General features: G+C 34.6%; 2 protein-coding genes and 1 long non-coding RNA gene across 4 annotated transcripts; 2 read left to right on the top strand and 1 right to left on the bottom strand.

The window, feature by feature from the left end:
* Nucleotides 1–7,686: 7,686 nt before the first annotated feature.
* Nucleotides 7,687–10,840, top strand: LOC104240216 (WUSCHEL-related homeobox 9-like). Of its 2 annotated transcripts, none has more exons than XM_009794999.2 (5): nucleotides 7,687–8,049; nucleotides 8,218–8,450; nucleotides 8,543–9,334; nucleotides 10,225–10,466; nucleotides 10,574–10,840. In XM_009794999.2, exons 2-5 carry the CDS (start codon nucleotides 8,342–8,344, stop codon nucleotides 10,577–10,579), a joined length of 1,149 nt encoding a protein of 382 aa, XP_009793301.1. In that variant the 5' UTR covers nucleotides 7,687–8,049; nucleotides 8,218–8,341; the 3' UTR covers nucleotides 10,580–10,840. The 2 variants fall into 2 exon arrangements, with proteins under 2 accessions (XP_009793301.1, XP_009793302.1); XM_009795000.2 differs by having other exon boundaries at nucleotides 7,690–8,049; nucleotides 8,546–9,334.
* Nucleotides 10,841–19,467: 8,627 nt separating this feature from the next.
* LOC104240218 (uncharacterized) lies at nucleotides 19,468–24,904 on the bottom strand. The gene is made up of 8 exons (XM_009795001.2): nucleotides 24,429–24,904; nucleotides 22,475–22,515; nucleotides 21,733–21,807; nucleotides 21,445–21,528; nucleotides 21,326–21,360; nucleotides 20,313–20,398; nucleotides 19,811–19,876; nucleotides 19,468–19,725 (listed from the first exon to the last, which is right to left on the bottom strand). Exons 1-8 carry the CDS (start codon nucleotides 24,493–24,495, stop codon nucleotides 19,691–19,693), a joined length of 489 nt encoding a protein of 162 aa, XP_009793303.1. The 5' UTR covers nucleotides 24,496–24,904; the 3' UTR covers nucleotides 19,468–19,690.
* On the top strand, nucleotides 23,238–23,612 carry LOC104240217 (uncharacterized). Its single transcript, XR_714366.2, has 2 exons — nucleotides 23,238–23,327; nucleotides 23,441–23,612. It is a non-coding gene; the product is annotated as an uncharacterized lncRNA (long non-coding RNA).
* Nucleotides 24,905–26,163: the final 1,259 nt, after the last annotated feature.

Genomic DNA, 26,163 nt, shown 5'->3' with positions numbered 1-26,163 from the left:
GCTTTTTAACCTCCCAAAACCCAACCTGGACACCACTATATTGGATTGTATCCCTAGATGTATTGATGATGAAGATAATAGGGAGTTAATGTCTAGACCTTTTGTTGAGGAAATTAAAGAGGCAGTCTTTGACATGTGTGCTTCTAGTTCAGCTGGTCCTGATGGGTATAATGGTATTTTTTACCAAAAATGTTGGCATATTATCCAAGAAGATATTGTGGCTTTTGTGCAAGCCTTTTTTGATGGAGGTAACTTAACCAAGTATTATTCTCACGCTTGCTTGGCCCTTATCCCGAAGGTGGAGGCACCTAGCAACTTCTCTGATTTGAGACCTATTAGCCTAAACAACTACTCCCACAAAATTATTTCCAAAGTTATGTCAAGAAGACTCAATCCCATCTTGCCAAGAATAATATCAGAAAACCAATCTGGCTTTGTCAAGGGAAGATCAATCATTGATAATGTTCTTCTAGCTCAAGAAATTGTACATGGAATTTCTAAGAAAAACAGAGGTGGTAACATGGTTATTAAGTTGGACATGGTTAAGACCTATGATAGGATGTCATGGAAATTCGTAATCTATGTCCTTAGCAAATTTGGTTTTTCTGATGGGTACATTGATATAATCAAAAGGCTTATCTCTAATATTTGGTATTCAATTGTTATTAATGGAGACAGAAAAGGTTTCTTTACCTCTTCCCAAGGGCTCAAGCAGGGCGATCCTCTATGACCTTCTCTCTTTATAATTGGCACAGAGGTTTTATCGAGGTTGTTGAACAAATTACATAATACCACTGATTTTATTCCTTTCTCTATGAGTAAGAGAGGTCCCCAGATAAATCATATGGCCTACGCATATGAGATTGTTATTTTTACAGGGGGCAAGAGTAAGTCTCTGAAGTTGGTTTTAAAACAGATTAAGTCGTATGAGAGGTCCTCTGGACAACGGGTGAATAGAGATAAAAGTTTCTTCCTACCATCTCCTAAAACTTCCCCTTCAACAATTAACAAGATGAGAGAGGTCACAGGCTTCATGGATCATGCTTTTCCATTAGACTAGTTAAGGTGTCCAATCTACATTGGGAGAAAGAAGATTGCTTATTTTGATGGACTTGTATCCAAAATAGTTAAAAGATTAAGTGGCTGGCAAGGAAAGATATTGTCTTATGGGGTAGAATGACCTTAATTAATCATGTTCTACAGCCTATACCTACATATATCCTTGCAGCCATGTACCCTCATAAAGGAACTTTTAATCTCATTGAAAAACACTTTGCTAGGTTCTTTTAGGGATTGGATAGTGAAAAGAGCAAGTATCACTGGAGTTCATGGAATAATTTATGCAAGAGTAAAGATGAGGGAGGCACTGGGATGAGAAGACTGGTAGATGTGAGTAACACTTTTGCTATTAAAAGGTGGTGGAATCTAAGAACGAATCACAACATCTGGAGCTTTTTCATCATTAGCAAGTACTGCATTTACAAACATCCAGTGGCTAAAATATGGAGAAACGGGCAATCTCATGCCTGGAAACATCTTTTGGAAGTTAAAGATCAAGCTGAGGAAACTATCCTTTGAATATCAACAACGGTGATACTAATTTCTGGTGGGATAATTGGACAAGCAAGGGTGCACTTGCAAAAATACACCCCTGTCCAGCTAGGTCCCATAGGAAAAGAGTATCAGATTACATAACTCAAGGAACTTGGAATATGACCAAGCTCTTAGAAGTCCTTCCAGTAACCATGGTGAATCATACTCTCACTGTTTCGATAGGGAAATATGAACATGAGGATTATCCTATTTGGGCTATATCTGAAGATGGAAAATTCTCCACCAAATCAGTTTATCAGAAAGAAAGTAACCATAGCTCTCATGATATTTTGTTCCAAATAATTTGGCATAACAAAATCCCTTTTAAGATCTCCTTTCTAGCATGGAGGGTATTACATAGAAAATTGCCTATTGATGAATTAATGTACAAGTTTGGGAACTATGTTATTTCCAGATGCCATTGTTGTAATGCTCCAAAATGTGAAACTCTTCAACATGCTTTTATTGATAGTGATCTGGTTGTTAAGTTGTGGAATGATTTTGGTGTCCCTCTAGGTATCTTACCTATTATAACGATACTGCAAGGATGGTTTGGTACTACACCAGTTAACATGGTACATAAAATGATTTTAAATATTACTCTGTTGGCTATATGTTGGGAGATATGGAAAAGAATTACTTAATGTAAATATGGAGACAAAAGGAAGATTGTGTATAGTAGAGTATACCATAACACCTTTTGGATCCTTAAAACAGCTCTAAAATTGGCGTTTCCCAGTTGACATTGGGATCACCCTTGGCATAAAATCTGTGAGTTAGTCGAAAGGTTCAGACCTAATCCTAAAACCTTGATTGTTCTATGGGAGTTACCCCGTGAAGGTACAGTGAAACTTAACACAGATGGGAGCTTCCTTCACTCTTCTGGTTTAGCGGGTATGGGAGGCATTGTCAGAGATTGCAGGGGGAATATGCTAATGGCCTTTGCAGTCCCTAAAAGTTGCAGCAGTAACAATATGGCTAAAGCTCATGCAGCCAAATATGGTTTGGAATGGTGTATTCAACAGGGGTTTGGTGATATCATTTTAGAGATTGATTCTGTAATAATTTCCAATACGGAAAAGGGTTCAAAATACCCCTAAACTATTGAAAAAGGTTTAAAAATACCCTTCATCCACCTATGGGCTAAAAATACCCCTCCATCCAACTTTTTGGTTCACTTATGCCCTTTGACCGTTAGGTCGCTGCATTAGAAATAATTACTTAAAAAAATCTTTTGCAAAATATTTTTATTTTTTAAACTAATGCACCAGTAGTCCACTAATTTAGTAAAGTCTTCTTCTTCTTTTTTTAGTTTTTACAAAAAACAATTCAGTTTTTACAAAAACTATTTTTTAAATTTTTTAGCATTTTTTTCTAAAAATTGAAAAATAAAATTTAACAAAAATATTTTCGTTTTTTAAAAACATTTTTTTTTATTTTTTTCGATATTTTTTAAAAACAAAAATATTTTGTTACAATTTTTTTTCAGTTTTTACAAATTTGTTTTTCCAGTTTTTACAAATAAAAAATGCTTCAAAAAAATGAAAAAAATGAAAAACAAAATATTTTTCAAAAACGAAAATATTTTGTTCAAAATATTTTTTTCAGTTTTAAAAAACGAAAATATTTTATTAAAAACAATTTTTTTCAGTTTTTACGAAAAAATTTCATTTTTTACAAAACAATGCTTTAAAAAACTGGAAAAAAAATTATTTTTTCTTTAAAAACTGAAAAAAAAGACTTTACTAAATTAGTGGACTACTGGTGCATTAGTTTAAAAAACGAAAATATTTTGTAACATATCTTTTTAAGTAATTATTTTTAATTCAGCATTGACTTAACGGTCAAAGGGTATAAGTGAACCAAAAAGGTGGATAGAGGGGTATTTTTAGCCCAATAGTTGGATGAAGGTCATTTTTAAACCTTTTCCAATAGTTTAGGGATATTTTGAACCCTTTTCCGTTGCCAATATGCTTATCAAAAACGCTATGGAGAACTGCAAACTTAAAACTATCATTCAACAAACTAAGCAGATGTTATGTCAAGCAAATGTAGAAGTTAGACACTGCTTGAGAGAAGCCAATCAAGTGGCAGATGACCTAGCAAAACATGCAAATACTATACAGGAGGGCAGGATTCTTTTTGCATTTCAAGATCTTCCGAGAGATGCTAAAGGAGCATACCACTTAGATAAATGACAACTACCTAGTATGAGAATAAGATATGATAAGGCAAATTTTTATGTTAGTTAAGTGTGTTTTACTTCCTTATTTGCAATTGTGCCAGTAACTTCATGTCACGACCCAAAATCCGCTAAGGGTCGTGATGGCGCTGGACATCGCTGTCAGGCAAGCCAACACCGAATAACTAGTAATTTCTTGTTTTGATAATTTTGAAAACATCTCTTTTAAACATTTAAACAATAAATAATTAATTTCACTGAATAGATAATGATGTCGTTAACAATCTTAAAATATTGAATAACCCCATAGACATCCCAGAACCCGGTGTCACAAGTGCATGAGCAATTTCTAAGAAATAATGTAATACAACAACAGTCTAGAATACAATATTGGACAGGAATTAAATACAGTAATCTGAAAGAGGCTTGCTGGCTGCGGGTCGTCTCGGTAAATGCAGCTCACCTAAGTCTCCGTATCAATCATGTTGCTACGCTCTCTAGGCCACTAGAGATGCATGTGCCTGTGCAACAAAAATGTACAGAAGTGTAGTATGAGTAAGAAAACAACGTGTACCCAATGAGTATCCCGCCTAACCTCAGAGAGGTAGTGACGAGGGGTCGAATTAGACACTTGCTAAAGGTCAATTAAGATTTTTAGGTGAAACGCTAAGCATAAATGTTACTACCAAATAGCATATAGCAGTAGAGAGGGCAAGTTCTTCCCTAAAATACAAACTTTAAATCTTCGTCATCTTTCTTAGTAGGCAAGTATTAAATCCAGGCTGGTAAATAGATAAAAGTCGCCAATAGTTTGCAGCAATTAACATACGTAAGCAAATGCCGAGGGTCGAACGGCGCGGACCAACAATAATAAAATGTGCATTGCTGAGGGTCGAACGGCTCGAACCATAGATGCATCTATTTACCCCGCTCGCGGATCGTACATGCGACATGGTGCCCGCTCGCGAATCATACTTACGACGCGGCCACACATAATAATAGAGTTACCCTGCTCGCGAATCATACGTGCGACTCAGGTACACATAAATACACATATTTCCACATTAAGTTCACATTTTTATTAGGAAAGTAGTTACTCAAGGAAGAGGTAAAATTCTCTTTAAATGAACATGAAGATGAAGTTTAATCCTTTTAGAAATTCCTTTACTACTTCGATAGGTTTTAAGCAATTCAACTGTCAATAAGATTACAGATATTCCAAGTATAGCATGTTTTTGGGTACTAGACTACCCGGACATACAAATATAGCAGCTACGCACGGACTCTCATCACCTCGTGCGTACGTAGCCCCCACAAATAGGAGCATATAATTGATTAGTTCACTTATGGGGACAATTCCCCCTCAGGAAGTTAGAAAGGAGACTCAACTCGCTCCGAAGATCCATAGCTAGCATTCCGCGCCCTTCCGAAGACTCGAATCGATGCTAAATGCTCCAAAACTAACTAATGATTATATAAATCCATTAATATTCGACAAACTACTCATATTAATCCAATTTATAATAATTCCTAACCCCGATCGAAAAGTTGACAAAATTGCCCTCGAACCCACATGCCCGGATTCCTAAATTCTTTGAAGATAAAATTTACCCATAACCTCACGAACTCAAATATATAATTTACTCTCAATTTCATAACCAAAATCGTGGTCAGATTCCAAGAATACGAATTTTCTAGGTTTTCCCTCAAACCCAAGTTTCTACCAATTCCCATGTTCAAATCCGTATATAATCATGTATTCAACTAAAAACGAGTATAAATTACTTACCTCATGCTTGGTGGTGAAAATGACACTTCAAAGTTGCTCCAAAATCGGCTCCAATGGAAGAAATGGGGTTGAAATAAACCCAACCCCCGTTTTAAAAGAGCTCACTAACTCCAGCATTTCTGCACCTGCGGTCCCTTAACCGCTTTTGCGGTTCCGCAGGTGCGAGCCACACCACTGCTTCTGCGGTTTCCTCCAGGCTTCCCTTTTCCGCTTTTGCGCCCTCTCATCCGCAGATGCGGTTCTGCTTCTGCGGCTGCTCGACCGCATCTGCGGTCCCTTTCACTTCTGGTCCACGCCGCATTTGCGGCTCCTCTGGTCACTTCTGCGGCTCCGCACCTGCGGCCCAATTCTCGCAGGTGCAGTTATGACAGCAACCAGCAAGTTCAGCCTTCCAAAAATTCCAATTTTGATCTGTTAACCATCCGGAATCCACCTGAGGCCCTCGGGACCCCAACCAATCATACCAACCAGTCCCAAAACACATTACGGACTTGCTCGAGGCCTCAAATCACATCAAACAGTGCTAAAACCACGAATCGACCTCCAATCCAAGTTTTATGAACTTTAGAACTTCAAACTTCTACTCTCGATGTTTAAACCTATCAAATCATGTCCGATTGACTTCAAATTTTGCACACAAGTCATATGTGACATTACGGACCTATTCCAAGTTTCGGAATCGGATTCCGACTTCGATATCAAAAAGTCCACGTCCAGTTAAACTTCTCAAAAACCTTCAATTTTCTATCTTTAGCCAAATGACTTCAAAATGACCTACGGACCTCCGAATTCACTTCCGATCGCGCTCCCAACTCCAGAATCACCATACGGAGCTACTCCCAGACTCGGAATCCCAAACGGACATCGATAACACTGAAATGCACTTCAAGCCAAACTTATGAAATTTCTTCCAAACTGCTAACTTCCCCAATAGGCGCCAAAACGCTCCCGAGTCATCCAAAACCCGATCCGGGCATATGCCCAAGTCCGAAATCATCATACGAACCTGCTGGAACCTTCATATCCCGATTCCGAGGTCGTTTACTCTGAAATCTAATTTTAGTCAATCCTTTCAACTTAAAGCTTCTGAAATGAGAATTCTCTTTCCAAATCAACTCCGAACTTCCCGAAATTCAATTTCGACCACACGTACAAGTCATAATGCCTGAAATGAAGCTGCTCATGGCCTCAAACTACTGAACGACGCGCTAGAACTCAAAACGACCGGTCAGGTCGTTACACTTCACGTAATACTGCACAGAACATATTTTGTTACTAAGGCAAGGCCACATTCTCCTCATGTATCATCTACTATTAGCAATGAAAGCCCAGATATACTGGGAGCTTTAAAAAAAAAACAAGAGGGTTGGGAACATTGTAAAAGTAGCGCTTCTTTTGGAGAGGAGAGAAAATTGCTCCGTCTCTGATTTGCAGTCAAAAACTTAAGATGAAAGTTTAAAAGAGCATAGGGGACAAATGTATTAGTGTGAATACACAGTTAAAATTTTCCCATGCAAAATGTGAAAGGGCTCCAATTTAAACAATGAAACATTACGAACCAATTAGAACAAGTGTTTTCACTTAAGTTAGTGTGCCGCTAGTGAAAAAGGAAAATGAAGCTTTGACTAGTAGTCTCGAACTAACATAATAATTAACTACACAGCTAACAAATAATCGGAGAATTGAAATGGTGAAATTAAAATTTTGAAATTGTTCTTGCTTCAGACCAGGAGGTTTCTAAAATTTTGATTCAAATTACATGCTTTTCTTTTCTAACAAAAAAAAAAGAATTTATATTATCTTCTACATTTCAAAAAAGAAAGAAAAGGAAAAAGAAAATGACTGAAATTTTTTCCTTCATTAAATCAAAAATCTTGAAATGTGTTTGTAGTAATAAAATGACCCTCGAGTCAATCCAAAGCTTGGCCAAAACATTCAAATCTACAAAGAGCAATTACTTCTGTTCCACCGTTTTCTAAAATTAAAAAAAAAACTACAATTGCATTATCTTGACTTTGAAACCCCCCACCCCCATTGCTTTCTCCCCTATTTATAACTGCAACAACCTCTTCCCATTAGAATAATCAAACCCTTATGTCCACACCTTTCAACCTCTCTCCATTAATACTCACTTCTCCATACAAACCCCAAAGTTAGAAAGAAAAGAGAACCCCTTACCCATACAAAACATCAAAACTCAAAATATGTAAAACAAAGAGACAATCTCATCAGACTTCATAAGCAACCCCACAATTTTAATTTCTTTCTCCACAATTTTATTTTTTTGTTTTAAATTTTCTTGCATTAAGAGCTTTCACTGTCTTCACTCTGATGAAGATTCTAATATAAGACCCAGCATGTGCTACTTTCAATGTTCTCTTTGCTTCTCTTCAAGGGTTGAACTAATTGGGCTTTGAGTAGCGAACAAGTATATATTTCAGTCTGAATAGTTAAAAAGAATTGTAAACAAGCTAGCTAGCTAAGGGTATGGGCCTGTACCTTCTCTATCTTCACTTTACATTTAATTTGATTTCTATTTTTGTTTATCATTTAACAGGCGATTCCTGTTGTGGGTTTTGTCTTTTTTATTTCTATAATTTGCTTTTCCTTTAATACTCTACATTTTTATTTTTATTTTAACAAATAAAAACAGGAGCAAGTTTGGAGGCTATAAGAAGAGGTGTTAGGGTTGCATAGACTACAACAGCAAAGGTAGCAAGCAAGAGTGTTTTGTTCCTTTGTTCATTATCTTCTTCTTTTGTCAATCATATCATCTCATGGCTTCATCAAATAGACACTGGCCTAGTATGTTTAAGTCCAAACCCTGTAACCAATGGCAACATGACATCAACTCTACTCTCATTCAAAGAGCCCCATGCAATCCAGGTACTTAACTTGCATTTTCCCTATAATTCTGTCATTTGTTTTTTGAGTTTCTTTTCTAATGGGATATATGGTTCTTGTTTGTTTGGTTTAAGTAGTAGGAGGAGGAGGATGTGAAGAGAGGAGTCCAGAGCCAAAGCCAAGATGGAATCCAAGACCAGAGCAAATACGAATACTAGAAGCAATCTTCAATTCAGGAATGGTGAATCCTCCAAGGGATGAGATAAGGAAGATCCGAGCCAAACTTCAAGAATATGGCCAAGTTGGTGATGCCAATGTTTTCTACTGGTTCCAAAACAGAAAATCAAGAAGCAAACACAAGCAGCGCCACCTTCAAAACAAAGCTCAACAAACTCATAATAATACTAATATCGCTAATTCCCATGTAGCCATTACTGCTCCAACTTCTTCTTCTTCATCCTCTGATAAATCCTCCCCGAATTCTACTGGTCATCACAAGTCTTCTTTAACATTCTCAATTGGTTCTGCAAATGTGATGGACTTGCTCAATTCCCCTACTGCTTCAGTCAACCAACAACAACAACAAAACTATAATTTCCAGAGTGCTAACAATGAGTTCTTGAGCACTGAACCCTTCTTTTTCACAGTGCAACCACCAACACCAACTCAATCTCCTGCTGTTATCACACAAGGGTTTTGCATCCCTGACTCAACTGGTTTTTCTCATGTGTCAAACTCTTCTGGTCATCTTTTTCTGAGTGAATGGATGGGGATAAGTCAAACTCCTTCAAAAAAAGCTGAAGATGAGAAGATTAATTTGCAGTCACAGCTGAATTACGCTGTTACTTCAGCTCCAACTACTAACACTCATAGTACTGTTTTTCCTCTTACTTCTACCACTATTCCAACCATCAGTCACATTCAAGGTAAACCTTTTACTCCATCTCTTTCTTTTTATATGTTTCATTCCGAAAAGTATTGACACTCTTCTATACTAGAAATGTCTAACTCTAGTAGTCAAAAAAATGTGATGACCATTAAAAACCACAAGTTTTAAGATATTTTGATATATATATATATATATATATATATATATATATATATATATGTGTGTGTGTGTGTGTGTGTGTGTGTGTGTGTGGCAAAAATTCAAACACCGTCATATGGGAAGAAAGTACCATTTTATTTTGTTTTGTATGTCTAGGTTGCTGGTATGGAATAGAGTAGAGGAGGGACATTTAAGCTATTGAAGTGTTATATTCTTTACTACTCATACTTGTTTTGATCGGATGTTGAGTAGGTGGTGGGCTATATCCGTCTAAATTATGCTATATCTAGTATGAATGTGCACTTTAAGATCTTTTTCCTTTCAACTTCATGACAAAAGAGGAGATATAAAGTCACTAGCTCATTTTCCCCCATAGCCCAGAACTGAGAATGAGAATAAATGTTTGTCCCTATTCATACGAAATTTAAGCATTTATGCAAAGTAAAAGCAGCTAGCTTAGCTTCTACTGGCATTTCATGGAAGTGATTGATGCATGTTCACTTTTACAGTTTCTACAGTGCCAAAAAGTACTTTTCACATCTTCTCATACGTTATGTTTATGGCTATGTTTGTCATTGTTACTGAATAAGACAAGGACAGATTTGTCCTTTGGCCCCCATTTTCTGATCTCCTGTCTAATATTTGTGGCCAAACGTTTCGCACGGATGGGGGAGATCATATTGACTACTGCATTGGTTCCATTAATAAGCATACAACTTTGAACTACTCAGAGTGATCTATCTCATGATTGCGTACGTTTGGCTGTAGGGTTGGTGGAGCCAACCGATGCGGGTCCCACAAGATCAACGGTGTTTATCAATGATGTTGCTTTTGAGGTTGGGTTGGGACCGTTCAATGTGAGGGAAGTATTTGGTGATGATGCGGTTCTCATTCATTCCTCCGGTGAACCTCTCATTACTAATGAATGGGGTCTCACCCTTCAGCCACTCCAACATGGTGCATTCTACTACTTGCTTCGCACGTCAACTCCATCCAACACTATTGATTTGGTACTAATTCAAAGATATTTTTATAACATTTATGCATTATTTTTTTTTAGAGTAAAATCTTCTAAAGATATCAAATTATTTGTTTTTGTTTTCGTGTTTGAATGCAGATTTAGAAGATGAGTTGTTGATGTTGAAGAGTGATGGGTGTAGCTATCAGTTCTTGTTGTGTTTTGTTTCATCGTCTTTTGAAGAAAAAAGAAAAGAAGTAATAGGGTTTTTAGTTACTGCTTTGATCGAGTAGTTACTATGTTTCTTGAAAGGACATTAATTATTACAAATATCTAAGGACTAGTCTTTGTGTACTATGTTCCATTTCATCATGAAATGAAACAAACATATTACTATTATAATATAAATGCGTTTTTTCAGTTTAATTTCTTTTTATTGATAAGTAAAATGGATGAATCCAATACATGCACGAATACATGAAGTGTGATGAGATGTGTCAAGAAAAAATCCAATAGCTGTGATATCATCAGCTTCATATTTTCTGCCAGCTTTCATGTTTGCTTGCTTGCTTTTTCTGCAAGCAAAGCATGGTGATGGTAAGCGCCTCGTTTTTCGTTTTATACTTTTTATGTAAGAAAATTAACTTGTGTATGCTGCAGTGTGAAATAATTTTTACTCTCGTGTCAATTACAAGATAATTACATATTAGAAAATAAATACCTGAAAAATAATTTGCTAAAACAGTTAAATTGTATAATATAGTAGTACTAATTTATTCTTTTTCTATGGGATTTCCCTTTCCTTAGCCTTTGATGTAAACTTAAGTTCTCCTTGAGCTCAACGCAAACAAGACAATGATGGCTTGAGAGATAGTTTCGTCGAAAAAGAATTTTCTGAATGGTCTTTCTTCTGAATTCATTATTGGTTTTCCATTTATAAATTTGACTGCGTATTTTCTGTTTCAACTAGGGGAAGGGGATAAGTGCAAAACGTAACCATTCAGAGGAGTGATGTTTTGCTATATATTTTGCTATATATAGCTTTTCTTTTTCTTAGTACTTACACTCATTAGGAATTCATTGGTTCTTTATCTTGCCTTCAATGCTAGCTCAATATTATTTTTTCGATTATCATATTATCTTATTTTTAAATATTTTTTCTCGGCTAGAAGAAATGCAAAAAGAATCAAAGCAACAAATTTAGCCTTTTTTCTTTATGATGATCCTATGTATTTAAAGAGAAATCAAGTCTAAGACACGTGTATAATGTATTTAAGAAACGATTAAAAAAAGAAGATAAATCCGCGTAAAGCATTTCAATTTTATGGCAAAGTCGAAGCAATTTTTGTCCTACACTAACTAAATTAACGGTAGCATTTTCTTTCAAATATCATGTATAATTAAACTTTCCAATTTTTAAGGAGAATTACGAGCTTTTAATATAACTTTAATTTGTAATATCAACTTGTTAATATGATACAACCTGCTGTGGACAAGGAAGATAACGAATGAAGATTGAAGCGACGGAGGATTCAGACAGAAAGCAAAAGAAAAATGAAAAAAGGGGCCTCTAACAAAAAACTATAGAAACTTAGAGTAAAGTATTTTCTACCAAGAAATTTTCTCCTACCAGAAATCCTCTCTTGCTGCCGGACTGATTCCTTTCCTTTGATGTGGACAAATGGGCATCCCCAGAATCAACTGCTCTCCCTCCCCTTCGGAAACCAACTAAGGCAATTCCAATTGAATACGAAATCCCGCTAGCCATTATTCGTATGAACTCCTAGATACATGAAGGACGTCTTCATTAATAGATAGAGTTGAAGTACGTAGTGAGAGTCAAAAATGAGTGGAGCGAGGGGCTTTAGAGGGAAAAACATGGGGGGGGGGGGGGCTTTAATTGAAGTAGGGGCGGACTCCTCTCCTTACAGTCAAGTGGCTTTCCCAGTTCGCCATAACACAGTCTTAGAGTCATTAAGGGCGGAGCTTGAAGAGCGAAGCGCTAGCCTAACAACATTTTTCAGCAGCAAGCTATGGTCGTTACATCCTAAGTATTATATCTGATGGTGGTCCGCGTGCAGAGATAATTTTGATTAATACTTATGATAAATTGATAATAAATTATTGTATGAAGAGGAAATAAAATTGGAAACTCAAGAATATTTTGTTTTGCGAGGGGAGGTGAACTGATAAAGGAAAGAGGCGCAAAGTGCTAGTAAAAATGGAAGCTTTAGAAAAACATGGTTTTGTCTTGTCTATTTAGGATGTAGCTAAGGTAACACTGTTCTTAGCAGTCAGTGTATTGTCATTCTAAAGAAGAATCCCAGTGTGGAATTTTCTCGTGAGATAAGAGTATGTTTCTGAATTGCAATAACCCAATCTTGTTGACTGCATTATCTTTTTCAGCCCCCTCATTTTGGTTGTGGAAAGGATGAATATTCTGTCCATGTACTTCAAATAGGGATGGCAATTGGTGCAGGGCGGGGTGGGGCAAACAGTAAACGGGGCAGGGCAGGGAAATATGTAAATGGGGCGGGGAGGGGCAAGGCAGGGCAAAACTATATTTTTGAAAAATTTTAATGGGGCAAGGCAGGTTGTAGGTCAGGCCCTTGCTTACTTTATTGTTCATGTCTTCTTTTTCATAAATTGATATTGAAGTAGCTAGAGGATGTCACAGACACAAATTTGAAATAATACTTTTAAAGGAAGATAGAATTTTCTACGTATTAATGAATGTAACATGAAAGCTACAATTAAAGAAATAGACAATCTAAAGTATACATACTATGCGTTATCTTGAGAGTGAGAGAAGTCATGTGTTGTATGATTTTCAACCATGACATTTACTAATGCCAACTTTAATTGTTCGCAATTTATAATTCGTGATAAAATTTTAAAAAGAATGCCGAAGTCCCTTCTTAATTGTCAATACTTATAAAGACAAATATTGACAATTAAGAAACAAATATAATTGCAATATAATTGAAATATTGAAATATTGAAACAAATATAATTGCAACAAATATTGAAAAGTAATTGCAATATTTCAATACATGTTAAAAATTATGTATCTTCTCATAGTTAATCTTCGAAGATGATGGGTTAAAACCAAATAGCACGTTAATCTTCGAAGATGATGGTTTAAAACAAAGATGATGTTCTTTGTTTTTCTTTGGCATAGTTGATGTAAAATATGGTATTTATATAAATATGGTACGACAAAGTATTTACTAGAAAATTAAAAAAAATGAAAATGAATCTAAACGGGGCAAGGCGGGGCAGGGCTTAATAGAGCAGGGTAAGGCAAAATTTTGAAACAAGGTTAAACGGGGCAGGGCAGGGCGGGTCAAAATCTTAGTGGGTCAAAGGTTGCCCTGCCCCATCCTGCCCTGCCCCAATTGTCATCCCTAACTTCAAAAGTTTAATCTTTTAGCAATATAACACGAATAATACTGTTCTTTTCATTTGGCTGCTACAAAATTACATAAAATCAGGACCTCCACCTCCTTACACGTACAAAAAAAGAAATTATTCCTCAATCCTAAAGGAGTTATTATAAGAGTCTACGAACAAAATTATTTTTATGTATAATTGTAGATCTTGAACTCTATAGCTTCTTTGTGTGTTTAAGTCTTTATATTTTAAATTCCTTAATTTAATCGATGCTACTAATGAAGTTATCTACAATTATTTTTCAAGTGATTACATACTAGCTTAAACTCATTTAAATCCTAACTTAAATCCTTCCATCTAAACTTTAACTTAATTTGTTTTCCTTTTCTTCTTTGTTCCAATTTCACTTTCCCTTCCCTTTTACCTCTGCTTTTCCCTTGTTAAATCATTCCATCTAAATGTTGTCAAGACCTTATAGCACTTAATGGTCATGGAGATGGGCTTTGACCAAAAAGGGAAAGAAGTTGATGTTTCACGAATTTCAGCATTTTTCTTTTTGGAAGTTTAGAGATCACTTTACCCTCTTTCCTCATCTACTCTACTCCATTGTCAAAAGATAATTTTTTTCTTTTTCCTTTATTTTGGAGGTTTTTTTTTTTCAGCATATCTACTATACTCATGATGACGTGGAATGGACTGAGAACAGTATAAAGATATGAACAGTATATAGTTCTGCAATGCAATGGGTTACCTTTTTGTTTTATTTGATAATGTACCTACTATATGATTGATTGAAAAGACAAGAAAGTGATTTGGATATATGATTCTGCAGAAATTATCCTTCATCTCTACGTCATCATACTTAGCAACCTTAATTAACCACTATTTTTTACACCAAAATGGTGGAAATTAACTCCAACCCATTACATTATTTTTTTACAACAAAAAGAATATTCTTTTACTATTCTTCTCTTTCTTCTATATTATATTACTTTATTTTTTTAATAAAACAATTTTTTTCTTTTTTATATATTCATCCCATATAATTCATATTCTTTTCTTATATAACCATTTAATATAAAATTATTTTATACCATAAATTTTTAAATAATATAAATTGTAAGCAAATATTATGCATTTTACATATTAATGGATAATTCATGATATGTTAAATTTATAGGTATGTTAGGGACTTAAATGAAAAAAAGTAAAACTTATAATATGTTAAATTAAAAGTGTTATAAAATAAAAAATAATAATAAAATATTGATAAATATTAATGGTGCTGAAGAATAGTATTAAACTAAATTTGGTACAACACTATTCACACACCAAAATAATGTAAGAAATATTATTGGGTCGGAGCACCTATAAGATTTGGTGTAATGTTTAATGTAAGGTTAGAGATGGTCTTAGCAGTTCTTTTGCATTAAACTTTAGAAATCATCATTACCACCAAAGACTTTCAAGAAAAATAGGAATGGAGTTATGGTGCATATTGAAATGAGATTTAGATGAGACAAGTGATTGATTTCCCATTTTTAGGTGAGTACAAAGGAATTTAGGAGTTGTTAGTTAAAAAATGTTGTCTTTCTGAATGTTTGATTAGACCTCCGTTTTTGCCTTTTCACCTTATCCCTCGAGATACTAGGTTTACGAGATTGTGTGTGGTGGCAATTAATTGAAACTGAAACTTCTATCAATTAATGTCATTAGCCCATAATGCTAGTACACATCCGAGGTTTCACGTTTTGTGGATTCCGTTGTAGCAAATTCTTATGAAAACTATGGTTCCAAGTCAAAGAATAAGTCAAAAGACTTCTCAACGATTGACATATTTTCAGAACTCACACATAATGTGTCTTTCTTTTCATTCATTTGTATTCTAAATTCTATTTTCCAAGTCTGAAAAGAGCATACCTAGTAGTCATTCAACCAATTAGAAAATCAACCGAGGTAGTTGCTGTGATTGATTTACATAGTTGTGATGCTTCAACCTCAGTTTAAGAATTCCGTGAGCTTTACTTACAGGAATTAACTTATATATAATTGAGAAGTTTTACATTATCAGTGCATTATTATATGTTGTAACAGGTTGCCTGTTTTAATTTTTCAAATCACTAATTCCATTTTTGGCAGATATTTAATACAGTAAAAATTTATCTACACTAACAATATATAGATGTTAAACTCGTTCTTAAATTCATAGCATTCATTTGTTCACCGTAAAGTCAATGTAGTTGATATCCAACTCAATAGGTGACAGTTCAAATTGGGTAACTTTTATAACTAGGCAAGATTTGAAAAAATATTACAGAAGTTCAGCAATAGTTCCACTATAGCACCTGCTGGCAAGTTGTAACTTGAATATATAACAATGAAAAGAAATTGAAATTATAAGTCAGTGCCACTTCTCCTTATTTAGCTTGGGCCTATTAACATCTGAGTTCAGGTCAGGTCCATGAAAGGCTGGGTCCTGCATCCACGAATTTCATTGGATTGGGCTTCAAAAGTTCTTTGTCTATGATCCTATCCTTCGACGATCACTGAATGAGAATGAACACAAGTTTTACTCTCCATCATTATTCGTTTGAAATAGCATGAATTGTAGATCTCTTATCTAAGACTATTTATATAAACAGATTTAATTTACTTGTGGTTTATTTCAATACTGAAAGATTTTTTTACGATTTTGGCAGATTTAGAAAATAAATAGATCCCACTAAATCAGGGATTTATTTTTATTCCCTTCTTCCTTATTAAATGTTTCTCTCTCATCTATATGGTAATGAAAATATAAAAATTCAACTTTTGGGGGGTTTAAATTTTTCTTAATTGTTTGGACATTTAGATCTATAAGCATATATGCATGTAATGTAATTTAAATTCACTATATTTTTAAAACGTGTATTTTATAACCATATATTTTTTATTTTATAATTTTATATTCTATTATATTTGAATATTACAGTTGCAGATTCATGGTATCTTTCTAGAATAAATTTAAAGATTATGTTATACTTTCAGTATAAATTTCCTTTATGCCATGATTTTCTCTTCCTTTTCACTATTTTCTATCCCTTCCACAAATTTCAACCCTTATAGAAATAAAAGTCTTTACGGAAAGTGAAGCATTCATGAATCATTTCTATACTTTATATATAACAGTAATATTATATAATATTTAACACAACTATAATGTGCTCTAAATATATAATATTTATACAATAAATATATGGTATATTTTATATTATACATTTTAATATCCTGAATATACGTCGTGTATATTTGTCATATTAAAAAAAAGAATTATATAATATGTATATCCAAATAAAACAATATTTTGTACTAATAATATTTTAATTTATACTTCATAATATACTTATTCATAATGTATTATACGAATTATATGTAATACGTATAATAGGTAAATGGTATAAATATCACTTATTCATCCAAGTATGGACTATTATATAAGCATTCATATTTTACCACTAATATAGTTATACCATCAAATAAAATATTTTCATAATTGAAAGAGAGAGAAAGTACCATTAAAATCATAATTAATCAATTCCATTCTTAGGAAAGAGATAAAAGATAACAATCATGTGTTGAGTATTAAATTCGCAATTAATGTTATTACTGAAACCCTTTTATTATTAAGGAAATGAACGTCGTAGATTCATGATTTTAGGGACATAGTTTAAAGTTTTCTACTAGGAATATAATTATTTAGTTTCCTTAAGTGTAAAATACCTATTGTTGCTATGTTTGTGGAATTTTTTCTTAAATTTTGTCTATTTATGTTTTTTGCTCGTTCCTTTTCATCTTACTATTAACGGATAATTGCCTACATGAGTTAGTAGTTACGTGTCAGGTAGACATATGGGTTGGCACATATATATCTAAAATCACCTTAGATACTAAGCTAACGTCTGGACATAAATTTAATTAAAACTTCAAAGAAAAAAAAAATTCGAAGATGAAATGAGAAATGATTTTTAAAAGTTAAAATTGTATTTGAACATGAATTTTACTTAAAAAAAAGATTGAAGTTTTATGAATAGATAACTTCAAAAACTTGAAAAAAAACTAGTCTAAACCATATTTTGAAACTTGAAAAATTCATCTTCAAAAACTGTCCAAAAGATAGTTACTTTTTATAACCAAACAATGTTCTCAATCTTTTTTGAAAAAAAAAAAAAAGAAGTAAAAAGACTTGTGGCCAAACGGAAGCGAAGTTTCTTCAGTGCAACTACTTTTACAAGTGAAGGAATTTGGAGCTGAAAAATCGGAAGAGGAAATTTTTCGACTAAAAGACTGTCAGCTTACCGCCAACATAATATTACAAACGGAAAAGGATCTGATATATCCTTCTACTATTAAAAATTATTTAGAATTGTCCTCCGTTATACTATTAGCTCAAAAGAGCCCCTGCCGTCATACTATCGAAACAAATATAACCCTAACTTGACGGACTGCACACGTGGCATGCCCATCCAAAGCTGTTGGTCCATCTCGTCATGAATTAAAAGCGACCCGCCCATTACCCAGTACCCATAACCCAACCCTCTTTTAATTTAATTAAATTTAAACTCTCAAAAATAAAGGTTCAGTTCCTCATCGATAAGCAAAATTAGGGTTTTACATGAAATATGGACACCCCCAAGAAATCAAACTGAAAAAGAATTTCAAAAAGTAAAATAACACTACAAAATAAAAAATTTAGCTAAGAAAATATATGACCTTCAAGAAAAGAATACACACTTGCAAGTTTCATCAAAGCACCAATTTTTCACCTCTAGCACTTGAAATAATGAAAACCCAGCAACAAATTTGAACTAGAACTCCAAAAATTACGAACTCTCAGATGAAAAGTTACAAACTTGATTCAAAATATTGATCGAAATTTAAGAAAAAAGAACCTCACAATAGGAGCTCTTTAATTTGCTATCACCCCTTTTTCTCAGTAATTAACGAAAATGGAGATGAAAAAGAAAGTAGAAAAAAGGCACATAGAGAGTATTTTTTCAGCCTTGGATTGATAAAGGGAGCCGATCTTAGATTGAGGGGTCACGCTTTCAATACAGGGGAAATCATCTTCTTCACTGCTTTCCATCCTGATTTTTCCTATAGAATTTCCCCTTTTGCAGATGTTGAAAATGGGAAATGAAGAGAGGGGTAGAGTTCCAACAAGTGAGCTGGATTATGGGTACCGGATAATGGGGCGGGTCACTTTTAATTTAAAACTAGATGGACCAACAGCTTTGGATGGGTGCCACGTGTCTAGTCCGTCAAATTAGGGGTATATGTGTTTTAATAGTAAGACGGTAGGGAATTTTTTGTGCCAATAGTATAACGGAGGACAACTCTAAACAATTTTTAATAGTAGAGAGATATATCAGACCCTTCTCCGTATTACAAAACAAAGCTCTATGTATGCCGTACAACAAACCTCTTCATATTCCAATCTTTTGAAAAAGCACCTCAGGGATACAAAGATCGTGCGTCCACACACCAAGCAAACACCGGAAAATAAGTTTTTAAAAAACCACTTTCCTTAGAAACATTTTCCATGGAAAATATTTCTCCTCATAGCACACACACTGCAAGATAGTTTAATTAGTCGCAATAACCTTATTTCAACCCAACAAAAGGACTGGTAAATCCTCCCATCATATTGGCCAAACAAATCTATTTGTGTACAGAATCAGAGCTTAAAGTATAATTTCATGATTTCCTCTATAGAGAACTCTTCTCCATTTAAACTAGACAGGACATGAACGAAAGGTGGAAGTGTAAACTCCATCATTAGCCAATAATGGTAGGGATATATCTTGTACTAGGAGAATTGAAAACAACATTTCATGGTACTACTCGTTACTTGCGAGCTTCCACCTTCTTCTGTTCTTTGGCTGCACAGAAACAAATGCAAGCATTAACCCCTAGCAGAGAAGAAAGAGAATCTTGGACGACCAATGTAAGAATTTAAGAAAGTACCAGCTTTCTCCTCCTCTCGCTTTTTTGCAGCTTCTGCTCTTTGTTGTCGTATGAGAGCCAAGCGGTCTGCAAATTACGGAATAAAATTAGGAGTAGAACTTTATGAACAACAGTTGAAGGAGAACCAGTTCAAATTGGTGTCAGTCCATGGAACATCATTTCAAAGTTCATCACCCCAAATTGTACAATGAAACAGCATAAAAGCAACATATTTTACATTAATAAGCCCAACCAGATGACAAGTGATCCATTTCGATCTTCGTCACTCAGATAGTCCCTCCCATGACTATATATTTACAAAATGTCATCACAGATTCAAGTATGAAGTAGCACGACACTTGAATATCAGAATTATGCCAACATTTACTAGCGATGAGAAACACCTCAATCCGTCAACCCAACACCTCAACAAGCAGTGAGTAAAGAGAATTAACCACAAGACAGGACAATTTTAAGCAAAACAAATGTAGTACACTGCTAGAGTGTAGCTCAGTGGTATTACCTAAATCTTTCCTAGCTTGCTCTGTTTTTCCTTGTTCTTGCAGCCTCATGTACCTTTCATGAGCTTGCTGTTTCTCTATCTCTTCCCTGTGAGCAAGAACCATGTAAATAAAGAAGGCGTAAATTAACAATGTCATAGAAGTTAAAAGAATCAGAAACCAACTGGACCATATGTCACCAGATATACTACTGCTTTGCATGAATCTTTAACAGAACTAATACACAAGACTTAAGATATTTCTTCCAGACTTTTAGCTTGACTCTGAACATCCGAAAGAGCACAAAAAGTACAAGCAATATAATTATCAAAATATAACAATAATAGAAAGCTAAAATTGTTCCCGCTGTATACAGTATTCAAGTTCAGCAGCATTCACTGGGCCCAACAGTCAGACAAGTAGCTGGAATATGGGACAGAACAAGAGTATTTCCCCACACAAAGAAATAGCTGAATACATGCAACAATGACCTAGGAATATGGTCTTGTCACAGAGAATAATAACTTATCTCAGTTTACGCTCAGTCCCTTAAAGTGTCGAGGAGATTTGGCAGCATGATCTTCCTAAATGCCGACAGAATTTCTAGCTAAAGGAGTAACTTTGGAAGAGATATTCCCTGGACATTCTCTCTTATGAAGGTTGACAGTATGTAAGAGGACCAATCCCTATCATCTTTGAATAAACAAAACCAGCATCGTACAACCCTATCTCCTAATCCCTTCCCACCCCCACCCCACTCTTTTCTCATTAAAGAGGGAGCGCACAGTTAAAAAAATTGTTGATTACCAAGAAATCCTTGAGGGCCAATGGCGCATGGTTTGAGCCTCGGGTGGATGCAGGGCAGTAGAAAACTTATAACAGGAAACGAAAAAATATAGAGTGGTCGTTGAAACACAAGAACAGAAAAGGGAGGGGAGGATTCATGCCAAGCATATAGCAGGCACACATGGAATCCTGGTCCGCGACTTCAGAGGGTTCATATTGAAAAGAAACACAAACAAAAGCTGCAATATACCTTTCACGTCGGGAAAGCTCAGTTGTTTTCTCAATCTGCATAAGAAAAGCCCTCATTCAAATTAACATCCAAAAAGCAATATCTATTGAACAAAGGCAAGTGCACCCTGCCGATCTTACATCAACATTTTTAGCTTTCACGTTCTTTGGCTTGACCAAATTGGGGTTCTCAATCTCAATAATACCCTGAGTACCTTTCTTCTTCTGTTTACAACAACAAAAAGAACATAAAATCCAATCAATACATTTCAAAGCCACAGAAAGCACAAAGGATTCGTCTTTGATAGTGAGAATACAAATAGCCGACCTCAACTAACTTGGAATTGAGGTATAGTAGCTGTTGCAAATCAATTTACTCTTTTTTTTTTGTTGTTGTTGTAATTAAGCAATGAATCATGGATAACTGACCTCTCCATCAGAATCTTCTTCAGATTCCTCTTCAGACTCCTCAGATCTCTCTTCTTCCTCAAGTTCAGCCTCTTCCTGAAGAGCTCAAATAGATTACATAAAACACATGGATTGGAAGTTAGCACAAAACAATAATAATAAAAGACATTAGATGGCATCAGAAACCAGATAGTTCTTTGGATTCAATCCACCAATCAAGTTAAAAGCACAAAACAATACTTTTGATTTACTGAGAAAAGTAACATCTTAGAACACAAGTACGTCAAAAAAGTAAGCATAAAAAACAAACCGGGCTTAGAAGGGTATTTCTGTGAGGATGATTTAAGCTACTAGTAAGCAACAAAAAGAAAACAGTGTTTACAAGATAATCATAACCTATTTGCCCACTCACCAAAAAGGTCGCTGACTGAAATCATTTCTATTGCATCAAGAGAACAGGTTCATACACCACATATTGTTTTCTCCAATTGTAGGAAGACTCTTCTCTTTGCACAATAAAAAGGTCAGAGAAATAACTATCATTTCACGAGGTTATGTTTTCAGAAATAAGTTAAGTTTTGAAATATCATGAAACTATGATCGCCAAAGCAATTCATACAAACAAACAAAAAAAACAGAATATGTTGTGGCTGACCCAACAGTGATAACCCTCCTAATTGAACAAGTATGCATAGGCTAACGTATAAGAAAAAGAAGATATATGTATTAGGAGCATATAAAAACTAAAGGTTAAGACATTCACCTGCCTAAACGTGCGAGGACGTCGAGCGGAAGTACCAGCAACTGCAAAAAAAAAAAAAAAAAAAGCAAATATCAGAACAAACTTAGCCAACCATGTCCAGTTCGTTCAGACTTGAGGGAGGGGGAAATACCTAAGTTGCTCGGACTCGGGTGCGGGTATCCGATACGGGGATGGTTCCGAGTATCGGATTCGGCAAAATCTAAATTTTAAGATTCGGGGGCGCGAATCCGTATATGGATACGGTGCGGGATACGGCTAAGAAAATTCAAAATAATAAAAAATAGAGCTGTAGATTTGTACAACTAGTAAAATCTTATAAATATAACTTTTTCTTCTTTATTCTTTTTTGTTTTGCGCAAATCAAAAAATTGAAGCTCAAAGCACACTTATATTAATATTTGCTACATAACGTGGTTATAGAGGAGAAAATGGTCAAAAAGTATATAAATATGGTCAAAAAGCTCACTTTTTTAAAAGTGTTACAGTACTTCTTTTTGTAATTTGATGGGAGACAGCTAAAGGCCTGAAACACTCCATTATGTAACCCCATTATCTCATAAACAATTGGAAAAATATGTGCTGTCAATTAAAAAGTATTCACTTCCTAATTTGTCCCTTTCTTCTTCATCCATTCTCTGTTGCCTCTTCTCTTTCCATCTCTGAGACATTTCCCCAGCAAAACATTTTCCATGTCTTGTCTTTTTTTCCAGTACAAAACTCAAAACTCATTCGAGCCCTTCCCACGAGCTCTTGATTTTAGAAACATACAACAAGAACAAGATTGACCAAGACAAAAAGCTTCAAAGAAGATAAAAGGACTAGTATAAATTACTACATAGCAGTGAAATTGAAGGTATTTCGTTTCTCATCTCTTCAGATCTTTACTTAAATCTGTTTAATTTTTTATTTTGAGAAATCAAAATCTCAATTTTTTCTCCCAAATTTGTCGATGGACTCCGGTCAAAGTGTCCGAAGTTGGTTGACCGTATCCAAGACATTTCCCGCTCCAGCACCCGTCCAAGTCTCGTATCGGGACGGGGACGGCACCAACATTGAAGAGTCCGTGCAACTTAGGGAAATACAAAGAAGCACCAGGACTAACAGGCACCAGAACAAGGAGGATAAGGGTAGCAAAAATTAGAGTGAGTTCATCATGCATGAATGAATTCTCCCAGGTTCTTGTTTTTTTACATCAACTGCTATGATAGGATGGAAAAGGAGAGGTAGTGATGTGTTGCAAATCAGAACTCATCTAGTTTGTGTTATACATAATGTGTAATGCCTAAAGGGAATCCTTACTCCACCACTTGAGTGCATAAACACTTCAATCTGATATTTCAAGATACTATGGCTATATTGCACCAGGCATGAAGTGAAAACAGAGTATCAACTTATTAAAATATTTTTTACAGCGGACAACGTGAACTATTTTAAGCTTTTCTCGTGAACTAGTTTTCTCCTTCCAACTTTCACTCTTTATATAGAAATCAGAGAACATCAAAGTAAACCACTGATAGCATACTCACAGAAGGTGCACTGAATTCACCTAAATAAGAATATACAATTAATTCGGAATTGACGCATAGTTAAATCGGCTAATGTTCTAATTAACTAAACAGCGAGAATAAGCAATCCTTCTCATAAGTAAAATTTCGTATCTAAGTCAAGCGTTTCAACATCTTTTATTGAAAAGAAAAAAGAATTAGATAGTCCAATTACTAACTGTAAAAGAAGCGTAAAATCTAGCTAGCTTCACCTAAGATATTTCAATTCTCCTAACAAATCTAACATTAAAAAAAATAATGGAACAATAATCACAACAGGTAAACCTCCACTCTCTAATTGACTTTTTTAACAAAATCAAAACAGCTCGAATTCCGCACATACACGCACAAAGACAGACAAAAGGTATAGATCTCAAAAGTTATGCACAAGGAAGGTAAAGGGCGCATACTCATCTCCTCGGGAGTGGAGAACTGGCGACGACCAGTAGGCTTTCCTTTGAACTTTCCTCTTCCCATTGTTTTCGGCTGAAAATTTACTCACAGAAGAAGAAGAAAGGAAGCCGAATTGAAGATTGAAAATCGAAGGGTTTGCTACTCTTCGGACTTCCTTCTTTCTCTACGCAATAATGTTTTTTAAAAAGAAAAGAATTAAGTGGAGGAAAAACCCTAATTTGTGGGTGGGTGGGGAATCTTATGGGGCGACTACTCGGACATTAGAAAGTTATTGTGAGTGGGAATCGAACATTAATAGCGTTTCTTTGCGATTTATTGGTACCACAGAATTAGGAATACTGTTTGCAAACGCTTTTACAATTTTGGACCCGAATAATTCACGCATTTATATTTGATCCTCTCACATTCCAAAATATTAGACTGTCTTTCAAGGAAAAAGAAAAGATTTTATAAGATGTAAAAAAGAGAGAACAAAAAATAATAAAAGTGAAGGGATTCTTATGCGATACAAATGGGTATTTTGGAGAAGAAAAAAAAAATTGCTCTCGGGGAAAAAATGATACTACTAGTTTTTTGAGAAAGAAATTAAGTCACTATACTTGTGAAATATCTATTAGCAAGCTTGAAATTGATTAATGTAGATGAAAGAATTTCCTCCATCATCTACAACAAATTAATTATTGCTGGACTTGAGTTAAAATGACGCATCTATATACATCTTGAATGGATAATTCGAAGTTAGAAAAAAAAAATACTAAAGTTGTAAATATACGAAAAATAGCAAATATGTGGAGTAACAAATTTTATGTAAAAATATTAAGTATGCAGGATGTTACCTCAATTCATCTCTTTTATTTGGGCTTGAGATATACGACTCACATACTTAAATTTTTTAAGAGAGTTTTTCATTCATATATACTATTAGAAATTTTATTACCCTAAATGTTCATATTTAGTAAATTACCCTACTTACACAAGTTTTGTTTTCAAAATATATACATTCCACCTTAAAAGGCTCACAATCCATTATTAGTGCCTTCAATTAACGGATTTAGTTCCACCTTAAATCACTTTCAGAATTATTCCGCATGTCCACTGTTATCCACAAAAGGTTTCTTGAGTTTTGATCAGTATTTTTTTTTTTTTTTGAATTATAGTAACTTCATCCCACTGTTTCCTGAAGCCACAATTGTGTATATTTCTTTCTCTTTCTAAGTGGAAATTCACACAAATTTTTTAGTGAAGATGAATCTTTGAATTTTACTGTCTGATGGAAAACAAGACGATGACTGTTCAAATTTAGACCAAATAATCCTTAGACGTGAATAATAATTGGCGTTCTTAAATTAATAATGAATGAACTATCAGGGACTTTGCCCCCGTCCTTTGGCACTAGAACGACCTAATCTCCTTTATAATACTTTAATTTCCTTTTAGTTATAAACTCCAACAGTATACTTTGGTTTTCATTTTTATTAAATATTACTTACAACTTTGCTATCTTCATAAGCAAACTTAGAACGGTTCTTAACTAGTGAAAATGAAATCATCGTAAGTATATATATGAATGTCTGAATACTCAATTGCACTCTAAAAGAAAACTAACTACCCTCATGTGAAATTGTATAATGTAGTTGGCAACAGAAAATTAATCAGAAGCAAACACCTATATTACACAATAGGCAAAATCCTCTGACAACTTGCACACTTGTAGTTCTAATACCTGAAACA

Source organism: Nicotiana sylvestris, chromosome 2 (assembly GCF_000393655.2).
Source record: "Nicotiana sylvestris chromosome 2, ASM39365v2, whole genome shotgun sequence".
Lineage (NCBI taxonomy): Eukaryota > Viridiplantae > Streptophyta > Magnoliopsida > Solanales > Solanaceae > Nicotiana > Nicotiana sylvestris.
Note: the sequence above shows the minus strand (reverse complement) of the source record. Positions and strands in the feature narration are given on the sequence as shown.

Excerpts from the sequence above, each read along its gene's own strand:
- LOC104240216 (XM_009794999.2), top strand. The coding sequence starts at position 8,342 with ATGGCTTCATCAAATAGACACTGGCCTAGTATGTTTAAGTCCAAACCC. Across the intron at positions 8,451-8,542 it reads AAGAGCCCCATGCAATCCAG|TAGTAGGAGGAGGAGGATGT; the intron begins GTACTTAACTTG and ends GTTTGGTTTAAG. Across the intron at positions 9,335-10,224 it reads AACCATCAGTCACATTCAAG|GGTTGGTGGAGCCAACCGAT; the intron begins GTAAACCTTTTA and ends GTTTGGCTGTAG.
- LOC104240218 (XM_009795001.2), bottom strand. The coding sequence starts at position 24,495 with ATGGGAAGAGGAAAGTTCAAAGGAAAGCCTACTGGTCGTCGCCAGTTC. Across the intron at positions 22,516-24,428 it reads CTCCACTCCCGAGGAGATGA|TTGCTGGTACTTCCGCTCGA; the intron begins GTATGCGCCCTT and ends TTTTTTTTGCAG. Across the intron at positions 21,808-22,474 it reads GTCCTCGCACGTTTAGGCAG|GAAGAGGCTGAACTTGAGGA; the intron begins GTGAATGTCTTA and ends TGAGCTCTTCAG.